Source organism: Venturia canescens, chromosome 2 (assembly GCF_019457755.1).
Source record: "Venturia canescens isolate UGA chromosome 2, ASM1945775v1, whole genome shotgun sequence".
In the NCBI taxonomy this organism is placed as follows: domain Eukaryota; kingdom Metazoa; phylum Arthropoda; class Insecta; order Hymenoptera; family Ichneumonidae; genus Venturia; species Venturia canescens.
In genome coordinates, this window is record NC_057422.1 from 4,540,910 (window position 1) to 4,565,690 (window position 24,781).

General features: G+C 42.9%; 1 protein-coding gene across 5 annotated transcripts in view; it reads right to left on the minus strand.

Moving 5' to 3' along the window:
- The window catches only part of kug (kugelei), a 284,544-nt gene that overhangs the window by 158,478 nt on the left and 101,285 nt on the right, over positions 1-24,781 (minus strand). For all 5 annotated transcript variants that reach the window (XM_043411966.1, XM_043411965.1, XM_043411964.1 and 2 more), the window contains exon 2: positions 6,739-10,391. In XM_043411966.1, the coding sequence (XP_043267901.1) occupies positions 6,739-10,270 (3,532 nt within the window). In that variant the 5' untranslated portion in view covers positions 10,271-10,391. The remainder of the gene's footprint in view (positions 1-6,738; positions 10,392-24,781) is intronic.

The window sequence follows — 24,781 nt, forward strand, 5'->3', positions numbered from 1 at the left end:
TTGGTGTTGAAAAAAAAATCGACAAAAAAGTTGATTGCAACTTTTTCCTTAAAATTCGAACCGATGCGGAAACAGGTTGACAATAATTGCGCGAAAAAGTTGTCACTAATGAGCCTCGTATGCGGAGCTTTCTTAAACATAAATTCCGTTGCCTGCGCTCTTCGCGTGGTATGCACGTGAGCAAATAAACCCTTTGCCGACACGAGGCTCCGCGGGGTTTTCAACTCTCGAAAGTTTATGTTTAGTCTTGGCCTGCAGGGTCTGTAATATCGAATGACACACACCCACACTCGCGCATGTGGCGTATATACGCATTGAAAAAAAATAACACAATTCGCTCCGTGAGTCAACACCTCAAGAACGATTTTTTTGATGCGTCTTGCGGCGCCGTATCGCTGCCGTTATGGCCAGATTGCTGCATCCTGTGTGTGTGTGTGTATATAAACATATAAGAAATTACACGAGTCACAGGCGTATAATTAATGGCAACTTTTATCGCGCGTATACACACACGATGGAATAGTTATGAGCGCTCATTTTTTCACGTAACTTGAGGCCAGTCGAAATGGGCTTGCAATCTTTTACTGGGTACTCTGTGCACGCCGGCTATTTTGTATTCTAAACCGATACCAGAGCGATTCACGTAACACCAAGACGTTGCGAAAAATATCGGTTATCGACCTTGCCCATTCTTTTATAACAGCAAATTATGCTTGATAAAAGTCTCGGTAAGCACACTTGAATCATTTCTGCAACTTTCATAACTTTGCATAATATCTCTCGTGACGTATAACTTTACATAAACTCTCAACTTTTGAATGAAAAGTTACGAAACTTATCTAACTTGGATTCGCTGGGGTGTACTCTGTTTTTAATGAATTTGTGAACTCCCCTGTGATGACGCATAATGACGGGAGTCGATGCTCGGAATGCAGGAGGGTGATTAGAATAAAATTTTGCTATCATGAACCAAAGCGAGTTCAACACATTTGCGTAGTGAGTTGATGTGATAAATTTCTGTAAAAGTTCGATCTAATTTTCATTCCCCATCGTGGCAACATTCGAGTAAGCATAAAAGATATCGAGTAAAATTGAATTATTTAAAATGATTCCAGTCTCATGAATTCGTGAATGAATTAATTTTCGTTCATCTGTAGAATACGTAAACAGTAAATTTTTTGCTTTTCAATCGGTTCATACGATGAATGTCGCAGCGTGTGGTCCCACGTAGCTTTGCGAGTGGAAAGAGTATCCGCAACGAGGGTTTACACCCACCCGGATTCTCGACACGTCAGAAACGCGAGATTGTGCGACGCGCACTTCCCGTCTGCTTCGGAACGAGAGGTCTCGTCACTCTCCCTCGCCTGCGAGCTTTCCCACTTTCTCTCTTTTCTACCTTTCTTCAAATCCCACGCTTTATCTCCCTCCTTCTTTTTTATTATCTGCATTTTTTTAATTTCTCGCGCCCTTTCATTCCCCCTTTTTTACGTTAGGGGAAAACAATGAGATTCGTCACACAATGCTCTGGCCACACACCAGACGTCGGCGAATTATATTAGGGGCTGCTGTGCACGAAACATTTTTCACCGCGTGTCAAAAGATACACTAAAATGTGGAGTGAGATTATTTAATAGAGCGCAACATCACTTTCTTTCAAGTTATTATATGAATCGAGAATTGAAGCAATTTATTCTTTCAACGCTGAAAGGATTAAAAAAAATGAACTCTCGCCATTTTATTTTTATTGAAATTGATCGTGCACGGCTGATCATTTTCAGAAAAAAAAATCGAAGGAACAGACGCGCGAGAATGGATGTGGAAAAGAGTCAGCAATTATTGTTCGTCTCAATTAAAAATCCATAAAAATGTGCCGGAAAGACGTGAACTTTGGACCAGATATCGTTAGAGAATCAGAAAAAAAGATTCTTTTCTCCATTCACTGGGCTGCCATCGCGAACACATCTCCCGCGTATTTAATCTGTCACATGTTCAGGCTCGAATAAAATTCTGAAAATTTCCAGTCGTGAAAATACTGCTTGAACAGCGTTCTATCGTGATTATCCCCGTTGCGATTCGCGATCCTCTTAAATACGTATGAGTTCGGTTGAAAATTTTGCAGCAACGATATTGAGGCGAATATAGAGGAAGCTCGGAGAAAGCGACAGCCGAGGATCTATATAAAAAGGGGGAAGCTTCATAAGATCGGAAGTAGGGGGTGCCGTTGCATTGTGCATCGCTGGCTCCCAGATTCTCGTCTATCCGCTTTAGCAACATTATGTTTCTGGCTGGGTACAGCTCAACGACTCACTGTCGGGTTTTCGTGTGGCTGACCCGTTTTCCACGTCTCCTAGAATTTTTGGCTCGTTTCGCTCCGCTTATGCACCACGCGGTAATAGGCGAAAATATAGCAAAAGAGAAGGAGGAAGAGAGAGAGAGAGAGAGAGAGAGAGAGAGAATGAAAAATAAGGGGCCGAGAGGGGCGGGGGAGGGAAGGAGGCAAGGAAAACGAGAGACGATTCTCGAGGCTTTCAAACAAAGTAGCATTCTCAACGCCAAAGGTACGAGTAATGGAACTTCGGAGTAGAAAATAAAGAAGAAACGATTCTTTGCCAGAGCGTTATTAAACGATGAACCTCGCGCACAGACATTTTCCTCTCAACGTTTCAATATGTTTTCCATCAAACAAAAAATCCCGATATTCTCAAGGATTCAATGTATCACAGATCTTTCGTGATTTTTAAATCGCACCAGCGGAATATGACGAATATCTTTTTTTAAAATACTCCTTTTCCCAAGAAATCTCGAATTATTTATCATCGTTTTCATTGCGATCGACTGAAATCGAAGAAACGGGGTTTCCTTTCGACCTGACACACTTTTACAAACTCGCATTTATTCAGTAGAATCATATCATACCACCTTCTCTCACGCCCTGCTCCATTACCGTAGATTTGTGTTACGTATTTGATTCTGTCTCAGGATAATAGATGGTTCGCAAAGACAAGGCAGCAGTACGAGTATCAGCAGGAGAATTACAGGGCGACAAGAGTCAAATAAACTGTTGCATTTATGACAGTAACAAATCCATTGCGTCTCGAGTCCATGATACACGCTCTCCGTCATGAGGCGTGCATACAAGCAGAAATGCATCGCCAATACGTAGGCAATTGACGCACGTACGTGTGCCATAGTTACGATTTATGAATATTTACGATCGACCACCGTTCGACCCAACGTTCCACCCACTTACCTGAATATGCATAAACACAGAGGCAGCTGACAATGTATTATTTTTCCATGACAGAAAGATCGATATTCGTGAAACGGTGTGAGACAGAGACGCCGCGCAGTGAGAGTGAGGAACGGAGTTATCCGTAGTCTCGCGCGGATTTGTAGAGGAAATGTACGAATCAACGTACTGGAATTAGTCACGCGCGTACGTGTGACGAGGTCAAAATGATAGAAGCGTAAGCTGTGCGGCTTCGTACGTAAAATCAGGTGAAACAGGCCCTTGTGTTTGCTAGCACTCTCGCTGTGTATCCATCACACACAGCTAGATGTTGCTCCGAACTAGTATCGTAACGATACAGTGATGGGGGTGCCTCTCGGATGTGACCGAATCGTCGACAGCGCTCACTTGGACCAACCAATTGCATTTATGTATATGTAGATGTGTGTCGCGTCTATGGGTTTTTACGTATCACTGTATAGACCCCATCAGAGTTTCTCCCTCCCGTAAAGAGGTACTCTTCCGCAGTCAGAGTCGCTTCTCTCTTTCTCTCTTCACTCCACCCCCGAACGCCCTCTCTTGCATCCTGTCTCGTTTCCAATCTCGCCCTCTTCGCCATTCTCTTTCCCTCGCTCTCTTTTATTCCGGCGTACGTTTTATCGTTCGAAATGTACGCGAGTGGCATCGAGGCGTCACCCTGTTACAATTTATAGCCACCGCTGTGTCCAAAGAACCATTATTTCTTCGATGACCATTAGAGCGTAAGAGCGGAAAAGACAGAGAGAGAGAGAGAGGAAAGTAGGGAGGACGAAGGGGGGAGATAGGCGCGGATAAAGATTGAGCGAAAGATGTATGAATGAACGAAAAATTGAATTCGTTCTTCCTCTTCGTTTGGTCTAGCTTGTTTCGCGCTGCTGAGCATGGTTAATATTCTTCCGCGTACTATTGCACGATCGTCTTTTGATTCACGCAATCTTGGCGAACCGTCGAGCAGCAGGAACTATCATTGAGCGCTTTGAGTTTAAACATCGAGATTATTATTTTGCCATGATTGTTTTTACGATCGTTTAAATCGAGAGACTCCCCGTATAGAATCTCCTGACCGAAGCTACGTTTAGTGCAGTCAACGAGGCATTCATTTTATTTTGAATGATTTCACGGGAGAGTTCATTCGGTTCATTGAAATGAGGCAACGTTCGTTTTCACCGAAGCGAAACTACTTTGAGCCTTACTTTTTTCCTCGTTCGTGCGCGATTAAAAAAGGTATTAATTGGTCCGAACGATGATCGGCCTTTTTTCCTCACCGGCGATGAAAAAAATCAAATTGAAATAATGTAACCGCGGTCATCGTGAACATTCCCGTTATCGCCGCGTAGAGTTTTATGCGGACACATGAAAACGACGTTGAATTAAATCGTGAATCATCTGGTTAATTGACAGAAAAAAACGATTTCCCCTCCCACCTTTTTTCATGCTTGGCCACATAATGAAACACTGTACAAGTGGCTTCAGCGGAGATTCACTGAGGGCAAGCCTTTTCTTTAATTCTCAATTTGTGCATGTTACTCTGGTTCGTGCCGGGCGAAACTTTCGTGCGATATTGCACAATCCAGGCTTTGAGTCGCGGCCATTAACCGACGTGACGGGTGATTCCATCCTCAAGAAAAATGTGTATGCAGAGGAGGTGAGAAAAAAACGAAATAACAGTCTGAGACTGGAAAAAAAAATCAAGACCGAGATACGGAGAAACGATTTTTTAAATCCCATCATCGAATTAATTCTGTCGTGGCGGTCTACTCGCCAATTAACGGAGACAGGACAAAACGAGATACGTACGAAGAAACGATTTTTCACGAAGCATCATTGAATTAATTCCGCTGCCCTGGCCCTTTATCCAATTAACGTTTGACGTTTTCCAACGAATCTTTTTTAGATAATTATTATGTGTCTTCCCGAAAAAATATTGCTCCTCATGCAAAACGTATAGCAAGACAAATTATAAATACTCCGAGCTAACTCGATGAGTTCTCGTTGATCAAATTGTCTGGCATTTATAAAATACGCGACTTTCCGCTGCATCGGACGAACTTCAATTAATTCAGATCTCGTTAATTATATCCTCCCTACCAATTGAAAGCGATCATTTTCCGGAGAGTCAAAGTCAAGATTGTCGAGTTTCAAAGTGGCATAGAGACGGCGAACGGTTTTGCGGTAATGATGCTCTCCGGTTAGTGTCTCGAAAGTACACAGGCGAGAAACAGGTCCGCGAAATAAAAAGAATGAAAGGAGAGATGAAAAGAGTAGCCAGCATGATGGCTGCTGATTCGAGAGAATGTACCAAGACTCTTTACGAGATTCTATGTCCAGAGTTTCTGCTCTCGTGTTGCCGAGGTTGCTTGTATAGCTGAAGTATATATACCCTTCGATACAGTCGCGCATCGAGCAGAAACCGTGACTCAGGAACACGGACCGCGGGAGTTTTGTTGGACAACGATGCGCTCCCATTTTATTATCGGTTCCCGGTATAAGAAAACCTTTCTCGCAGAAACTCTCCTCTACGCTTTGCGCGCGACATCAGGCTTAATTGACTCTCTGGCGACCAAACGATTTATCGTTTTATGGATAAGAGGAGACGAGAGCCTTGGGGTGTTCACCCGGATTTACGGTCAGTGGAGTAAAGAGTTTCTTGACAGCGATGCGCGGTCACCGTTGACAACGAAGACTATACTTGTCAATGTGTTGGCTGTTCTGAGTCACCATAACTCTTCGCGAAGTCCAAAAATAATTGTAGTTGTTCATTTTCATGCAAAGTACTTTCGAGTTGCTGGACTCGTACTCAAAAAATGTTTTTTTCTTATGATTATCAGGATCTAACGAAACCCAGAGTTGTGTAGGCAAGCAACAACTCCGGAAGGTTAACTCAATCGAAACGGCAAACTTTTTCAGATTGCGAGTCAAACATTGACGCAGAGCGTCAATCGCGGGACGGACACTCGAGTGAGCATTCGTTAAAGCGATGAAACATACCCTGAAAATACACTTTTATCCCCCGGTAACTATGAATTTAAGTACACTCGATTCTTTGGACAAAGGAGGTCGAATAAATTACGTGGTTACGGTGCCAAGGTTTTTTTTCCTAATGATTAACTAACGTACGAAAGTTTTCTGCTGCTGGATATCTGCAGATGTATTCTGATTGAGTTACAGACCAGCTGAATATATTTTACATTGCATATTCGAATTGGAACTTTAATTGTCAAATTTATAATGGAGACGAAATATTAAACAACAAATGGAATCAATAAAAAGAGTGCCTAAGAAGCGAAATTAATCGAGTTGATTTACTACTCGAATTTTCTGCGGTGGATCTAATTTCCTTAATTTTAAATTCGAAAGGCTACTCTGGTGAGGGGTACGAACAACGTCATTATTCGCGCGGGTATGGAGAGAAAAATAAGAAATCGTTTAAAAAGAAAATGAATAATTGTTATACTAGGAAAATTTCTTACCTGCTTCATCGATGTTGAATAGTCCAACTCCGTCTCCGCCCCGTATGCTGTACCCGATTCTGGAATCCCCGCCGGGTGGATCGAGATCCTTGGCTCGAACGGTCGTAACGAGGGTGCCGATGGGTTGGTTCTCGGAGACACTTGCCGAAACAACAAAATCCTCAAAAATGGGGGCATGGAGATTTTCGTTGACATCAACAATTTCAACGATCACCATTGTTTCAGAGGAGAGCGATGGTTCGCCACGATCTTTAGCAACGATCGTGAGTGTGTGAACTTGGCGTTCTTCAAAGTCCAAGTGTTGAGCAGTTCTAATAGTTCCCGAGACTCGGTCAACTTTGAAAAAGCCTTCGCTTTCCATCGCATCGGAAAGAAAATATTCGACGTCACCGCCCGGACCTTCGTCCGGATCTATCGCTTCGACGACAGCGACGACACTCCAGACTGGCACGTCCTCGCGTATTTTGACGGTGTAACTGTTGAGAGCGAACTTGGGTGCGTTGTCATTGACATCGTCGACAGTGACTCTGACCAGAGCATCGGAATACAACGGAGGCGCGTCGCTACCATGCCCACCGTTGTCCCTAGCACGAATTTTTAACTCGTAAACTTCCTGTCTTTCACGATCAAGTTTACCGAACACACGGAGAACCCCGGTGACCGGATCGACCGTAAAGTCGCGAGTTTCCGTAACGAGGAAATACGTTATTTTAGCGTTTTCACCGAGATCGGCGTCGGTGGCATTCGCCCTGAAGACATTCGTTCCGTTGAGGGCATTTTCGGATATTTTAAAACTGGCCAACGGTTTCTCGAACTTGGGTGCATTGTCATTGACATCGATGATCGTTATCGGGAGCATACGGGAGGCCGACTTTTGGGGTTTGCCGAGATCATAAACGCTGACATTCAAAAAATACTCGCTTTCCTTTTCACGATCAAGATGTCCGATAATAGCGATGTCGCCGTTCTCGAGATCGATACCGAACACCGAATCCTCGTCACCGCCGGAAATGCCGTACACGAGTTTCCCGTTGTAATCGAGATCACGATCCCGGGCACGTATCTTGACGAGGTTAGTACCGATTTTCGCAGACTCGTTGACTTTAATCTCATTAGGAAAATCAACGAATTCCGGGGCGTGAACGTTGCCACCGTAGCGACGAGGTGTCAAAGTGTATTCGTCGTCTCTCGTGGGTGCGTTGTTCTTTTCGGCCTCGGCAATGGCGTCGATCAAGCGTCTGGCAACGCCGGTTTGACGACACTCGAAAGCACCTCCCTCGTCGTTCAAAATTCTAACTTGAGAGCCGAGATTTCTCTTGGCGTTAACGAGGTGTATGTGGACAGGATTGACATCGGCAAAATGTGTGCCGTCAGTCGCGGTAACGTTTATGACCCGTTCGGATACCTTAACGTCCGCGAGGTCACAAGCAACCGAGAGTATACCAGTGGCCGAATCAAGGGAAAAACAATTGTCCTCGTTTCCTGATACGATTCTGTAGCTTATTATGTTACCAGCGTCGAAATCGATCGCTGATATCGTTATTACCTCTGATCCGATTGGCACGTAACGCGGCACGTGACCCTTGCAATCGATCTTTTCGAATTGCGGACGATTGTCGTTGACGTCCCGCAGCTTAATGCGGAGCTGCATCTCGGTTTGACGGCGATAAGGAAGACCCCAGTCACTGGCTCGCACCGCGAGCAGATAATCCCGTTTCATCGTCTCGTAGTTAAGGACTTGTTTCGTTCTAACGATACCGGTAAACGGATCAATGTCAAATGGTACTTTTTCGATGTTATCAATGGAATAGGATATGTAAGCGTTCTCGCCGGAATCGCGATCTTTAGCGGTGACCTTGATAACGGAGGTACCCGCCGGTTCGTTCTCATCGAGCCAAACGAGCTGTTCGCTCTGTTCGAAAGTTGGATCACTGTCGTTCGTATCGATCACGTTGATCTTGACTTTAGCCGATGACTGTTTTCTCGTACCGGCGTTGCCCTGATCGACCGCCGAAACGGTCAGCGTATAGAGAGCTTTTTTCTCAGCGTCGAGTGGTACGGCGGTGTAAAGCATTCCGGTATTGGCATTAACATAAAATTCACCGCCTTCGTTTCCACCGACAATCTCGAGGGACACGAGGGCGTTTTTTCCTTCGTCAGCGTCCGTAACTTTGAGCTTGATTACTGGGGTATTTACCGGAGCGGTTTCCGGCACTTTGACGTCATAAATTTCCCGACTGAAAACCGGTGCGTTGTCGTTCATATCGGATAGATGGACAGGGACGATTTTGTAACTGAAACGTTGAGGTATGCCACGATCTACGGCGCGGAGCGACAGATTGTATCCCTGACGCGCTTGCTCACGGTCCAGAAGATGAAGCACTTCGATGTTGTACTCCCCGGGCTGTTGGCCTCCCGGTCTCACTCTGAAATGGCCGTCCGGATCGCCTCCCACAATATCCAGACTGGCGATCTGACCGTGTATACCCTCGTCTCTATCGAGGACCCTGACTATCGCGTAAATGTCAGCGTTCGAGTTTTCCAATATTTCCGGCAGGTGGTTAACATAAATCTCAGGAGCATAAAGATTCACCTGACGTACCCTGATAGTGACCCGAGCGGTGCTAGCTCGTATCGTGCCGGCTCGATGAAAGAGTGCGCCGCGATCCTCCGCTAATACAGTTAATTCGTATATCGGTCTCTCAGCATATCGGAGTGGCCTCGTGAGCGTGATGACTCCGCTGACTGGGTGTACAGCGAACTGATCGGTTTCTTCGGCGAAGCTGTAATAGATTTCGCCATTTCTACCGAGATCGGCGTCCTCGGCTGATACCCTGAGGATACTGCGATGCAGAGGCGTGTCCTCGGTAACGGTCTCTTTATACTCGGTAGGATAGAACAAGGGATTTAGGTCATTCGTGTCCAGCACTGTAACGATCACCGTCGTCTCGGCATCGAGTACGACCAACTTATTTCGGGCGGCGCGTCTTGTACCCGTAGCCCGCACCTCGAGCACGTAACGATCTTTCCGCTCGCGATTCAACACGTCCACGTTACCGGTTCGTGTCCGTATTAGAAGAAAGCAAAAATCACCGACCGTTCTCTCCTCGGCCTTGAAGAACTTGTCACGATCACCCCCCACTATGCGATACTTGATCTCGACATCGCGATCAAGATTCGATAGACCTATGCCCATTTTTTCTTCGGGCAACACGTAAGTCTTGCCTATCGAATTCTCAGCTATCGATACATTGTACTGCGCTCTTGTGAAATGAAAATCGTGCAACAACGCGTTCGACGATGTTTCCGGTACGACTGTCGTTGTTGCTGATGTTCGCGGCAGCGGCGTTATCATTGCGATCGGCGAAGGGATCATAGTCGTTGAGAGACCGGCAGCGTTACTCGACGGCTCCTCGCTCGTTGTTACACCCGATCGAATCCCGGAAGACGGCGAGCCGGCTGTGGCCGCGAAAAACCACAGCCAGAGCCATGCCCAGACCGACAGCTCGCGCCTCTTCATCCTCCAGCGCATTTTGCTAGCTCATCGTTCAATCTTTCACCCCGTATTTGACCGCCTTTCTCAACGCAAAACGCCTCTCGGCGTGACGCGACGATCCGGGATTAGTTGCCTAACGTTCCTCGACAATGACCACCTGAAACAAAACAAACAAAATAAATACTCGTTACTTTCGTGCTTTCTAGTCACACCCAGCCATCTCTTATGGGCTAATAATCAGCATTGCTACCTTCTCGAGGTATCTTTCTTTCTCTCTTTCTTAGAATCAATTCACGAACACTCCGAAAGTGATAGATCTCAATTGCGGACTGTTCAGAATGCCGCTATATTCAGACCGACCAATCGCTTCTCGCGAAGCTATAATAACAGAGTGACGTGTATTACATTGCAGTTTTTAGTGTACAGACGCGCTGCAATGAATAGCAGACTTTCCGATAGGTTGACTCCAGTGAGACGCCAGAGGTTAAGCAATTACCACGTCACTGCTCTGATAAGAAGAAACGGGGCGGAAAAGAAGCCTATTGACGATGATTTCGCAGACAGCTACATGCTTTATTTACCGGTCGACACTTTCGATACTATTTACAATGAAACCTCGTATGAAACAAAAAGTAAATCAAATTTGTCGATTTATTGGAAAAGATTCGGAGACGAAAGATCGTAAAAGTGGTTTGATGCAATTGTCTTGGTATATATTTGAGAAATAGGTTACGCAGGATAAAAGTTGTAATGAAATTCGTTTCACACAAGTTTCCCGGCCCTAGCGGAGCTCTCCGGCGACTACGTAGTTTTCGACCCTTCTCGAGACCAGCAGGCTCCTTCAATACTTTGTTGATTGAATTCCTGGTTTTTCCAGTATGCTTCCTCAGCAATATAGATATACAAATAAATCAAACGAAAAAACACGGTAGTGCAACTATATTTCAACGAAATCATCGTCTTTGATGAAGCATTTAATTCATGAACTATCGTGCGATGCTCCGGATTCTTCCATTTCAAAGAGAATCCGGATTGCGATTGCCAAGAACTTGGTGAGACGTCAATTCTTTTTGAGACTCCAAGTCGCTCCAAGTGCAAACGAATCGAATAAAAAACCACAGTACGAAATTTCATTTTCTCCAACGTTTCCAAACAGTTTTTCAACCTTATTTTTTAAATTTTGTAATTTTATATTAAAAAATAACAATAAAAAAGATGGAGCTGAATAAAACGGCGTACGATTTGCACGGAACGTCTCGTGTGTGCAATACAAAACGGAGACATAGGAGAAACCGAGGACCATCGTCATTGCGCGAGCTTTCGAATCCTCACGTACATCTCTTTTTGTACATAATATACCGAAGTACGATAAGAGCCCTTCTCTCTTATGCGAGGTCTCTCTTTCTCCCCGAATCCGATAAAATGTTATCTGATATTCCAGACCATTCTGAAACCAGTTTGCTAAGGCGCGGCAAGCTATATCGCCATGAACGACCTATACAGGCTCGCATACACGCGATATATGTGTATGTGACGTACGAGAAAAGTAGAAAAAGGTTGTGGATAAAGCGCTCGCGAAGTTGATAAAATTTTTACGAGTCTCGAGTTCTAAACGGTTCATTTTTATCCATAATTACCATCGTTATTGTTGAGTGAATACAGGTGGTTTGGAACCGGATATTACGTCATTGCGGGGATGTAGAGTTTTTAAACGCTTGTTTTTGGATAAAGTTCCATTTCGTAACGTCAAAGTGTACGGTAGCTAAAGGTGCGGTTTTCAACCTTTGTGCCTTTCACATACGTTTTTCATCGTTTTCTCCTGCCCTATGCCCATCATCAAATTCCAGCTCGTATCGTCACATGAATAAATAGTTTTTAAAATACCCTCTTTTAGATGGAAGAATTTGCTATACTTTCTCTCGCGAAAAAATCTTCATCGTTTAGAGAAAAAACACGAGTGAGTCAACGCAGTTTTAATCAACGGAGCATGACCACTTCTGTGCTTCCATTCGGTACAATCATTTCCGATACGCTATTATTACTGTAACGAAGTATTACTTTTTTCTTGTATTTCTTCAAACAATCTCCAACACTTCATTACATGAGCAAGACAGAAATTGTTCGGGGAAATGACACGCGTTCATAGGAGCAATTCTATCTGACAGCTTTGAGTATCGGCCAGCTGCCATTCCCATGCTGCATGTTTCAGCGAACGATAGGGTAAGAGGGAGAGAGAGAGAGAGAGAAGGAGAGGGAGAGAGGAGTTGCTGGAAACGCGGTATACTCCCAGGGCGGAATCCCTTGTATCGCCAGTACTATCCGGTGTTACACGTCACAGAGTAGACGCCGAGATGTTCTAGTACTATTCTCGATATATATACGTTTGGAATTCATCGAAAAACTGGTTATTTCTTTTGCGCGCGTATATGGAAAAGTGGTGGACAAAAGTGGGAAAAAGAGACACCGCTGCGCAACGGTATTATTTCGAGAGATATGGACTTACAGATAAGCGAAGAGCGCTCTTGCGGAGTGACGAGTGGTTATTTCCACGTATATAAAGGGTCGAGACTCGTTGCGTTCAAGTGCGTTTAGCTCACCGATCGTTCCTCCCGGAAACGTAACGTCTAAATGTCGCGGTTAATCCTCGGTAAAATGAAGTACGACGAAATTGATCGACGGATGCCGGATCATTATAATTAGCAACATAATGGACACGAACTCGGAAAGGTGTATCAAGACCTTTGGTAGAGGAAAATAAACGACTGAAAAGACGGAACGATCGATTAGCATCACACCGGCAGGGCTCTTATCGTTTCATCTATGGCTTCGAGTCAAGTTACTCTATATTCTACATCGACACATCACTGTTTAGTGATTCTCTAGCTACACTTCTCCACGAACACCTCACTTTTCCTAGTAATCCAATCAGTCTTCGAAGTCAATAAACTCACGACGGTGCAAAGATAGTTCGATGGGAAGCGGGCTCCTCGAAGCTTCGCTGAAAATAGCGGATGTCATTTCGCCTAGGAAGAACCCTACGAGCATTATTATCACATTTTTTTAACCATTTTCTTGTTTCTTTGTGTAAATGTGCGAATGGACAAAAAATCAACGCGGATAATATTTCAGAATTTGAATTTACACAAGAAGCAGGTTATCGAAATTCCTTCTTTCTGTTTTTCAAAATAATTGCGAGTCAATGAATCGGTTGTCGTAATGCGTCCCACTAATGAAACTTGTGCCTCGTTGGACCGAAGTAAATGCGCAGCTCAAAGTGGGCAAGTTAAATTCCAATCTACTCTTGCTCTGCATAATTTTCATAGAAATCACAATTTCGATTTATCACTCGATTGGGTTCGACTCTAACAGAATATTATTCTCGCTTTGACAGGGAAATTACAGTACGATGACGAGGCGAATCAATTTCGTCTCTTTGGAATTCTTAACACTGCAGCTGAATCTGAAGAAGTTTATCTATTATCAATTCAACTTTCCTGCAACTCAAAACTCCAATAGGAAAAGGGTCGACACGTAAGATTGCCAAGTGATGAAAATAAATATGTGGAAAATACAACTCGTCATGTTGTATGTGCGTTTATGAGCAAGGAAGAAAACACTGAGATGAGTTTTATAATTACATCTTCAAGTATTTAAGTGCTGAACGTTCTCTTGTTTGAATCCCCATCACGTTTTCCTCGTGTCTGGATTATTATACAGTTAATTTATGTACGACTATTCGGGGGATAATAGTGCGGAGTGAGAATAGAAAGGAGAGGGAGAGAGCAGGAACGTCGAATAATAAACATCTGCCAACTATTTTTCATAGCGTATACGAGGAATCTCTGACATCATGTAACTAGCAGCAGCGTGTATACCTCGTTAAAACTTCTAAATATTAACGTACACGCAGAGTAACACAATGCTAGGGATCCACGTGAGATGCATTTAGAGTCAAAAAATTCCGTGCTGCTTTTGAATTAGTCGATGCTAACCTCCGGATCGAAAAAAAATTATTGTTGCACAGGAGCTAATGGAAGAGTCCCGGGGTATCTTGTCCACAAGGGGTCGGAAGTGACTTAGGTTTTAAACCGTTGTACCTACACTGGAAGGGCTTCTTGATCCTCGAGGTTTTGTTGCGGATCACCAAAAGCCAAGTCTCGGTCTGACCAGCACTCCGGCTGTCTGGCTTCGCAGCTACCAGTAACGTTTGCGCCGATTCTCCATTCTCGACCCTTCGAACTTCCGTTCATTTGGGATTCGTCGCGTGGTGGTTAACACGTTCGATATTCACCGCGCATGCCAATATTTAGTACCGACTATAATGTGAGTTAGGAAATTATGGTAGCAGTTCATACGAGTTCCTTTCATTCAGTGCTCGCTATCCAAGGTTTCAGCGTTTTCATTTAAAGAACGATCTCATTTTTATACAAAAATTTTCATGATGACTCATTATGAACTGAAAAGTCAAATGCCTAGGAAACAATGCAATCAAACCCATTTCCAAACTCTTTCCTCGACCGCAACATTATACTTTTAACAGCAATGATAAAACCCACAAACGCGTCACGGCCGCTAGAACCAAAGGAGAAGAAGAGATGGAAAAAAATACACGAAAAGATTAAGAAGAGACCATCAAAGGCGAAAGTTTCAGCTGGTTAAAGAGCCACTGCCGGCGTTCGTTACTTATGACGGAAAAAGCTTTCAAGTTGACGGAGTCTGCTGTACGGAAATAGCAATCTTGTGGGATATCTCCGAAAGGAGAATCAAATCGAATATCCTGCTGCACCGTGTAAGATAAGCACCGTGTACTGCACTGAGAGGCTGTATACCGTCTGTAACGTCCCTACTGACGGTATAAAAGAGAGAGAGAGAGACGCTTTGCACCAAGAGAAGAGTCGATGGCACGGCGCGAGCTCCGCGACTAGAACTTAGTAATTCGCTGCCTTTTAGCGTAAATCGACTTAGCTCCCGGAAGTTACGATAGGTCGATGGAGAGTGCTTCGTTCTCTGGAGCTCTACGTGTATCCTGGCGTATCGTCCTTCTCTCTTCTCTATCTTGGCACTTGTACATCGAAGCCGCAAGGAGTGCTGCACCGTGAGTACGTAGTACGTATCTACACGCGTACATGTACACACCAACAGGTCTATAGAAATGTATACATGTAAAGTTTTCTTCATCGTAGTCGCAAGAGCGCGCAGCGGGAAACGAGCTACACGGTAGCTTCGGTATTTTAGTACTCTCGTTAAATCGTGCGACACCAAACACCCGCCAGACGTGGACCATTCGCAAGGTATGTATGCACGTTAAACGTGTATACGCGGTAAGTATGAGTACGCGGCGGGCGTGTGCGCGGCTACAATCCTCTCTCGGGCGCGCAATGTTGCACCCTCATCGAGCATATACATGTATATAAACTGTACGGATGAACATATGTATAAACCGCAGCAATGTGCTAAGCCAAGTTTTCATTGCTTTCATAATGTGTATCCAGGGCTAAGTGAAAATCCGGTTTGGTAGGACGTGTGACGAGGTCACGTACCGCAGTCGAGAGGAGCGAAGAAAAAAACGGAATTACTCCGAGATCCACAGCAGTGGCAGTTGGTATAAAAGATACGAAAAGACTCTTCGAATGCTCTCATACGTTCTTCCCCCCCCCCTTCCCCCATATGAGGCTGCACCATTAAAGCTGCATCCAGCTGAGCTCCTGATTTTCTGAATAGACCTATTCGAGCCAATTAATCTCATCTACGATTCCTAGACAGCCATTGTGAACAGACAGAAATTTCTCGAACGGCGCGATCACAATGGAATGGTCCTCCATAGATCATTGACGTCGGTCTAGATACGCGGCATTAGGCAATCTCCGTACCCTTCGTCAGAACCATTTCGGAGCGACTACATAAACGAGATTATCCAAACTCTATATTCAATCTACTTTGACGAACGACTAATTGAGAAATTACTTGACACAACAGACTTTGATTAGTTCCAGGAAATTTAGTAGGCTCGGAATACACAATATCGAAGTTTCAGATTAAAAACGCGCACCCTCCAGCCAGCAAACTTATCACAAAAAGTTTGCAACTCAATAACAATTTTTTTGCCTCGTACTGACGTTAAAAAGAGTATCTGCACTCATTTTTTTTTTTTGCTAACGACCTTTTAAGTAGATCGATACATACGTGCATAGCTTCCTGCCAATACGCGTACGTTCGATCTCGCCGCCAGCGAATACGCATTCGTACACCCACCGCGGCCTCGTTTTTATTATTATCGAGTTATTTATTGCCGCGCCCCCTTCCCTCTATTTCACGTTCAATAAAGTTTGCTCCATTGTGTTGCTGCTCCTTGCAGACACACACGTAAGGGGAACAATGAGCTCTTCCCTGATGTCCTCGTATTTATTAAGTTATAGTTTTTATAACGACCGTGCCGTGTATTCCCTTCGCGTTCGGCAGCTCTGAATCAATGTCTCGTTTCGTTGACACTGCGGCTCGCTGCTCTCGGCATATTGGAAGGACTCTATCTCAAAATTACGATTTTCACACCACAAAGAGAAAGTCCAATGCGCGAACACCTGTTGGAAACACGTGTTGAACTTTATTTGCGGTGGCTGTTGTTCGTTTCGATTCAATCCTGAGAAAAAAGTTATTTGACCCTCGTAAATCCGAGGTTCATTCTCGTCGAATGGTCAACGTAAAAATGGTCATTCGGAGGCTCTGAACCAGACTAACGAAGAAAGAGACACATCAGTTTTGGTGATCGCGTATTTCTCACGAGTTCGATCGATCGTTTTTCTCTTTGGAAATCTTAAAATAAAAGACGCTCGTGAAATATTATTGAGAAACGTTTCTGCGATTGTCCAAAAAATCTATTCTTTCAATATCATTCGATGAATGCATATACGCGCCGAACTTATCTTTTGGAATTTCCAATAAACGTTTCCTCGCACTTGGTTGATGCGTTACCCATTAATATGACAGTTATTTGATATGCTGAGCCACGACAGACGCTATACATGCAAGATGATAACGTAAAAAAACCGGGGCTTCCAACAGGATTGAGGCATTTTCGTTCCAATGACCCCTCCGCCATCTCCATTTCTCTCGAGCATGGTTCACCGCGTATGTGCGTGACGAGAAATTGATTTTTCGAGCATATCTCAAGCAAATACGCAGCGCATCGCTGCTCGTCTCAGAGGCTCGCCGAGTTAGCGGTGGATATAATCGGATCTACTTCGATGGGAAAGAGTTTGTAATGAGATCGCTGCGCGTTATCTCAAGAATGATGCCACATTGGCTTCTGTGTGGCTTTGCTATATCTAATTCGTTTTATAGACTCCCTGTCCGATATTATGTTACTAAGCTGTCGACTGAGTGGAAGTAAAAAATATTCAATGAGCTTAAAAAAATTGATTGATATCTATAAACTGACGGTTCGAATGAGCCTCAATTATGAAGAATCAACTTTTAGTGAGTTCAGCGTCGAGCTGGACATTCACAAATGATAGTTACAGCTTCGATATGTAGACGCGAACACGATGCGCACCACTACTCCGGATAAGACGCAGAGTTGATAAATCTTACATTGAGAATATCCTCTAAAAAGTCATAGAAAATGATATTTTTATATGTACGTATATTCATACGATAAGTGGCATACTTTTCGATTATTTTTCTCTCTTGATCCAACTGTAAACTCGTACCCTGTCGATGGACGCCCTCCCCTCCCTTTTACTTCTTTCTCTCTCGTGTGTGTAAACTGATATAAAACTTTTTTCATCTTTCCCTCCCTCCCCTTTCTCCCCGCTGTTCTTTCTCTTTTTTCCTTTTCCTCGTTCCCGCAACGAACGATCGGACATCAAGAGATTTACGAGACGATCGTCCCATCGTTGGGTTTGTTCCGTTCTCAAAACCCTTTATATTCCCATGGATATATCATTTAATCTTTTTATATAAAAGTATATCTACTCAAGTAGATTCATCTTCAATGATCGGCACGTTCTCAAGGTCCTGCAGTTGAATCAGCTGCACGACGAGGCATTACGAAAAATGTAATACCTACTTCAGAACTTTTAGGGGAATAAATGAGAAAGATTTGGATTGTATAAATCAGTGAAGTATGGAGATGAAAAATCTGAACGATTGGCTCATGTAGGTTTTGCAACAGGGAAAAATCCGATCGAGTTTTTCAATTTTTTCAACATCCAGCGTATAAATCCTATCCAGGTATAATGCATATTCGACGTGTTCAATCTAAAATTTGGTTGATCGAAAAATCCTATGTCGAGAGGCGTACTTAGTGCTCCGGAGTCTTGGTACAGAGTATTAAAAAAAGGATTAATTTTAATAATCAAAATAAATTTTAAAAAGAGATTTCATGTGCAGTCGTCTCGAGGAGTTCTGAAATTCGCACGGGAATTAGTAGTGCCACGTATAAATGTTCTCGAGTTCGTAGCATGAGGGAAGATATTGTTGGCCTCAATCCGCACATCCCACTGGGCCATGTTTTTTATTGTGATTTTTTACTCAAAACAGGAGTCAAGTTTCGTGAAGGATCAAAATTCGCATACCCACGTCACGATTCTCACGAGGAATGAATGCCCCGTTTTTAAGCAATTTCATAGAGATTGCTGTAGCGTTGATATAAAAATGATCGTTGAACCACCTGAGCGAAATGTTGATTCGTTTGGCCATCGTCCTCTCAACGTGAGAGCAGGCTGACTCACACAGAGACATGAACACACACACACACACACACACACACCGGATATCACAAACAAGGATTACGCGCCCCTGGTCGTTTCTTTGGCTCTCAGGCTCCCAGCACAGCTCTCGTGCCGAAATGATATCACAACGATTTTGGTTGAGCAATTTCGTCTGAAAGAAACGAGGCTCGAAAAGAGACAAATAGGCATTACGGTCCAGCAGATACCATCAAATAATGAGACACTTTTTTCTTGCCTCGTTTTTTCCCGTCCAACACGTTGCTATTTCGTGATGAATCAAACGCGAGCGAGAGGAGAAGAGAAGGAGAGAATTGTTTAATGGAAAAGTTATTTCGAGTTGATTCAGTTGATTGTCCTCAATTATTTCGTAATAAGTGTGTATACATATATTTATGACATTATAGCGCAAAAACGTGCTGAGCGTTATTATGGTATAGTCAACGCGGTAGCCTTAATAGTGACTTTTTTGTTAGACATCGAGTTATATTTCGCTGCATATTTTACAGGAGAAGAAGTATGACGTAAAATAACGTTACGTTGATCGTCACGTACTCAAACAAACTTTTTCTCTCCTTTCCATCAAAGAGAAAAGACGATAATTTTGTTAATGGGATTTCGTGAGAAAGAAAAAGTGAATAGTCAGTTTTACGAGGATTGCATCCACAGCGTAATAATAAAAAATCATAAAAGTAATAATAAAAATATACTTTGTGCGTTTAACACGCAATATAAGCAGGCGCTCCCCGCATCGCGTTCGAGAATTGGAATGAGGCTAATTTTATTAAACGAAATTCCAGACAGCGCGATAGGTGTTTGAAAGCCTTTTGACGAGCGTGAACGCACGTTTCTATCGTTTTTATGGGAGATCGCAAGGGGCGGTTCAGTTTGAAAAATATATCTCATTACACAAAACTGCCAACTCAAAGTAGGAATAGAAGTTGGAAAATCGGTTTGAAAGTGTACGTATAATGGATGGAAGAGCGGATAAGTGTGATATTCTACAGTCAAATTCCTCGAGGGTTGAAGAACATTCGAGCGAGGGTCGTGAGGATGACAAAGATCCACCGGGAAAGTGATATAGAGAGATCAGGCATCTCGACAAAGACGTCAATCTTCGGCTCTCTTTTCTCCGTTCTCCCTCTTTCTTTGTCTCTGTCTCGCGCGCTCATCATGGCAAAGATGAGGACCCTTCTTCCGTATGTTACTCATCCCTGAGCAAAAGGGGGACTTTGGATCTACAGAAAGTAAAAGGGAGAAAGAAAGAGGAAAGGAAACGCTGAATACATCTATAAAGTTCCAATAGAAATGAAGTATACCGGAGGGTGCGCACAAAATCTTCCGATAATAGCGTGACGCTTCGTCGAGCAAATAATAATAATAATAATAATAATCCAGTGTCGATGGAACGATTGAGAACAAGATTGACGTGAACGAATCAGCCTTTTCATATACGAGCGATTCATCGTTTCCAATATTACACATATACACCGTTGCACACTCCTCTCAGATGACGAAAGTTTTCACAAGCACGAGGATATCTATAAATATACACTTGACGCCTTGAATTTATCGAGGCAGAAACCACTCGTTCAAACACGTGGCAAGGAATACAAATTTCATTCAACTTTTACTGAAATGTAGTACAATCTAATTGCAGTCAGAAGCTGTAAGTGAGATCATGTGTGTGGGGGCACTCGACACTCTGCTGTTACGTATATTCGAATATATGCAAGACCGTTCAATTAACTTGGAAGCAAACAGCAGCGAGTAATTCAAGTCTATAAATAAACGTGGGCAAATATTGATTACAAAAGCTATGAACTATGAGAAACACCACGAATATTCATATCGCCTTGCGGAAGATGAATTTTTCAACAGATTTTTTAGAACTGTGGGAAATTTTCTTCATTAGCTTCCTCTTCGTTTATTTTCATTGTTCAATCGTAGATCGTAATGATTCTCGTCAACTAAGCAGACATTTTGTGAAATTGAATGTGATATCGTGTTGATTGGTTCGTCATCGGTTCGAATTACATCTGTGATATTGGTCGTGACAAATTCGAGGGTATGGAACGCGAAACTTCATATATCTTTGAGCATTCTTGAGCAGATCGATAAAACCTATATAGAGTTAGGTGAAGGAATGGAAAACTTGCTGGAACTTCCATTCAGGCGAGAACATATCATTTGGTTGAAGAATGTCACTTGAATATTCAACCCTCGTCCGTACACGTAATTACGCACAGTGTGTAAAGTAATTTCAATCGATAGATTAATATTCATGCAACGGATCATAAATAATTTATATACCACGAATATGAACTCGATCGCAGAAATTGCTTAGGTAAACGTGAGCTGTGAATTCGTTTTGAGAGGTGGTTCAAATCGCACTTCAGTTCATCTTCTACTAGTTCATTAATAATTGAGTCATTCAATCAGACATTCATCCAAATATAAACTCGGTTCATCGCTACAAATGATCTTACAAAGGTTCGATGTACAAGGACAAATTTTCATGATTGAAAAATTTTATCGAGAGACTCGGTGGTCTCGAGACAAGGATTTCGTCTGCTGGACGGAGACTCGCCGAGTTCAGATTTTCTGTTAATATAGAATGGAGCACAGGGGTGGGAAAGATTTGTTGTTTTTGTGAAATATTTTAAGAAATCAGTTAGCAATTTCGACACTTGAATGTTATTTTAAATATTAAGTTGTGAATTAATTAAAAAGGTAGTTTATTCGAAATTGGTGATCTGAAATGGGTAGCACAAACGAACGTATAAATGAGGCGCAAATTTTGGAGAATGAGATCCCCTGGAGCTGTGAGCTCCGGCATTGAATATTTAATCTTCATCGAGCTAGCGCCCCGTCTTATTCGTATGCAGGAGAACACAATGCACACGCTACAAGTTAGAGAGGCCTCGAGAAGAGAAAAGCTCTTGCCCCGTTCTAAAACCGAGGCTATTCATGTCTGAATAAGCCTGCGGCTTTCGAAGGGTGTTACTTTCTCGGTGTGTTTTCTCCTCCTTTTCAGAGCTCTATATTCGCCCTTGTTCCAGGCTAATCCTTTGGTCCATATTTAATGGATGCGAAAGAGAATTTGGCGGCAATTGGCCAAGAAACAAAACACCGCAGGTTTTCCTTCCACGTTTCATTTACCCTTTCCTAACAATATATAATCTTTTCAACACTTTCGCACTCGGGGGGCGCTTTCAAAACCCCCGTTGAAAATCGCGTGAAGCATATTCCGCATGATACGCGAACCTCTGCATGGTCATCACAACAAGTCGAAAACGCGAGCATCGCGTGCACCCAAGATTGCCGAGAATCTTTGCTTTCTCGCCCACACACCCGACAAATTACCGCGATCAAATCTTTATATGAAGGAACAGCTTGTACGTGCACTATCGTTTTGACATCTCAAGTCTCATGAGTACTGCACGTACCGAGACAAAAAATTAACAAATTGCCTTGTAACTGTGACCTCTTCGAGTGAAATTTAAGCACAAACACGTGCAACATTCCACATATAATAGTAAGTTTTGTTCTCTTACAAACACGAAGTGCACAACTCGATAATGTTGTAATTCAATACACAAAATTCAACCATCATACTTTTCACTATATTTTCTCTTAATTACGAAGCTTCTAGTCATTGGCACAGTCTTTTAATTGCGTCGTGTTCCATCCCTCGCGAAACTTGGCGAACGAGAGAGTAACACAGTTATGAGGAAGTAGCCTAAAGGGGTAACGATTTTTTGTCTGTCTTTTTTCGCTGACACGAAACTTCGTTCCAGAAACAACAGTGAAAGAAAACGTTCGTCATTCATTTGTTATTCAGTCGAAGCCGTCGAAGGGATTGAAGAGCATCGTCGCAATGGCAAGTTATTGATCTGAAGATTATTCCGCTCATGATAAACCGAACGAGTTGAAATTTATACTTTTCTGAAGCAACTATACCTTTGAAAAAGGGCATTCATGAAACAGTAATCTTTCCACAAGCTTTGCATAATTTGATTCCAAGGAACCTAACGAACTTTGGAAAAAAAAAAAAAAAATGCGCCGAATCTTTTTTATTTACATTTTTGAATGTTTCTGATAAAATTCCATGAATGATGTTGATATGCAGAGCGAGGTACGGATAATAATAATATTTCACATTCAACAGCAACGAGGCTGTGTCAATTTAATTGGGATGTCATTAAAAATGGATACGCGGTGTGATATACGAAAAGAAGAGCGATGTAAAAAGGGGGAAGTTCGATGATGTACGATGGCTGGGGTACTAGTCGAGACTATCTTCGTTTTAACAAAGTTTCCGATCAATTCTGGAATTAATTGCTCCGGAAAATATATATATTTCGTAGCGAAAGCTTTTTCATTCGTGTAGCCAGTTAATTTGTACGAACTTTGAAATATTCGTGAACGAGGGCAACTGTAGCAGGCTCTCAACACCGGTGTTCTTTCGGATAATTAGCAACCGACGATTCCAGCGGCGAAATTTAATTGCTGGGCGTATCGATTGATATGAAAATTTGTTGAAATCGTAGAGAAATTTACATGCGAAATATACTTTTCGTGTGCAATTGTGTATTCGAGGAATCACTGCGGTAGGTGAAAACGACAAGGGAAAAGCAGCAGCGCAGCGTAAAAATCAATGTGCTACTCCCATGGTCCTGTTTATGCTATAAAAATCTTGAACCCCCAAGGAAAAAATGAAAACGCGAAATACTTTGAAAATAACAATTGAGCAACGAACCATCTGCAGAATAATGAAACGGACAAAGGAACGTGTTTCCTCGGCCCTGCAAAGACCACTGCATACGGTTCTTGTTATTCGGCCGTTAGATATTTCTGTAAAAGTACAGGGATAGGATATAAAAATGAAAATTAACAATCATGCATTGAACGAGACGAATGTAAACGAGTAATGGGTTTGCCGTTATTTCTATTCGTTTGTTTCTTTTCATTTCCTATTTCATTAGGTTTTTTCCCGTTTTCCAGAATATAATGATGCGCGCTTCGGGGGAGAGTACGTGTACGATTCGATAAATCTGTAAAATTTCAGGTTTCTCCCTACGGGCCAATTTCGAATATATATTGACATTGAAAACGTTCGAGTTTCTCTTCGGTCGGAGAGAAAATATTTCGCGAGCTGGGCGAGTTTAATTAAACGTACCAATTTACGATCAGTGCCCGGTGCGGCTCGTCGGTGCTATTTTTTTACCCGAGTTTCTAGCGCGAATCCCCCGAAATAGTTCCCTTCCCTTCTTCCCCCCGCCACATTTAAACGAATACCTGACGAAGCTCGTCCGCGTAGCTGCGCTCATGTTGCGTTTAGTTTGCGTCCGTTATCGCGATCATTGTAAACGCGAATTTGAACGAGTGGAAGAAACCAAAGACAAGCTTGATTGGACAAACATACGCACGGTGTAATGAATATTTATTGAATTAGGTTTTAGTATTATTACTAAGGAAGTACCATCGACGTCGTTTTGATTATGCATGAGATTCAATCGGTTCATTTATTCTCAGCGCGGTGTATACCTTAATTGAAATATACAAGAACTCGAAGCTATTTTTTATTCAGATGCTGGATTGTGGCCAGTTTCATTTTTTCATTTTTATCTCTGCTCCCTTTCAGGTTTTGACTAACCTGTCACACTGCTTTACGAATCTCTGCGTTTTCGTCGCAGAGGTCCAATGAAAAATTTTGAAAAACTGTCTGCCATGTTTGGATTCATTCGAAACATTGTACGAAAGAAATTTTATTTTGTTTCAGAAATACTGGCGTCCCAAGGCATTTTAAAATCGCAAA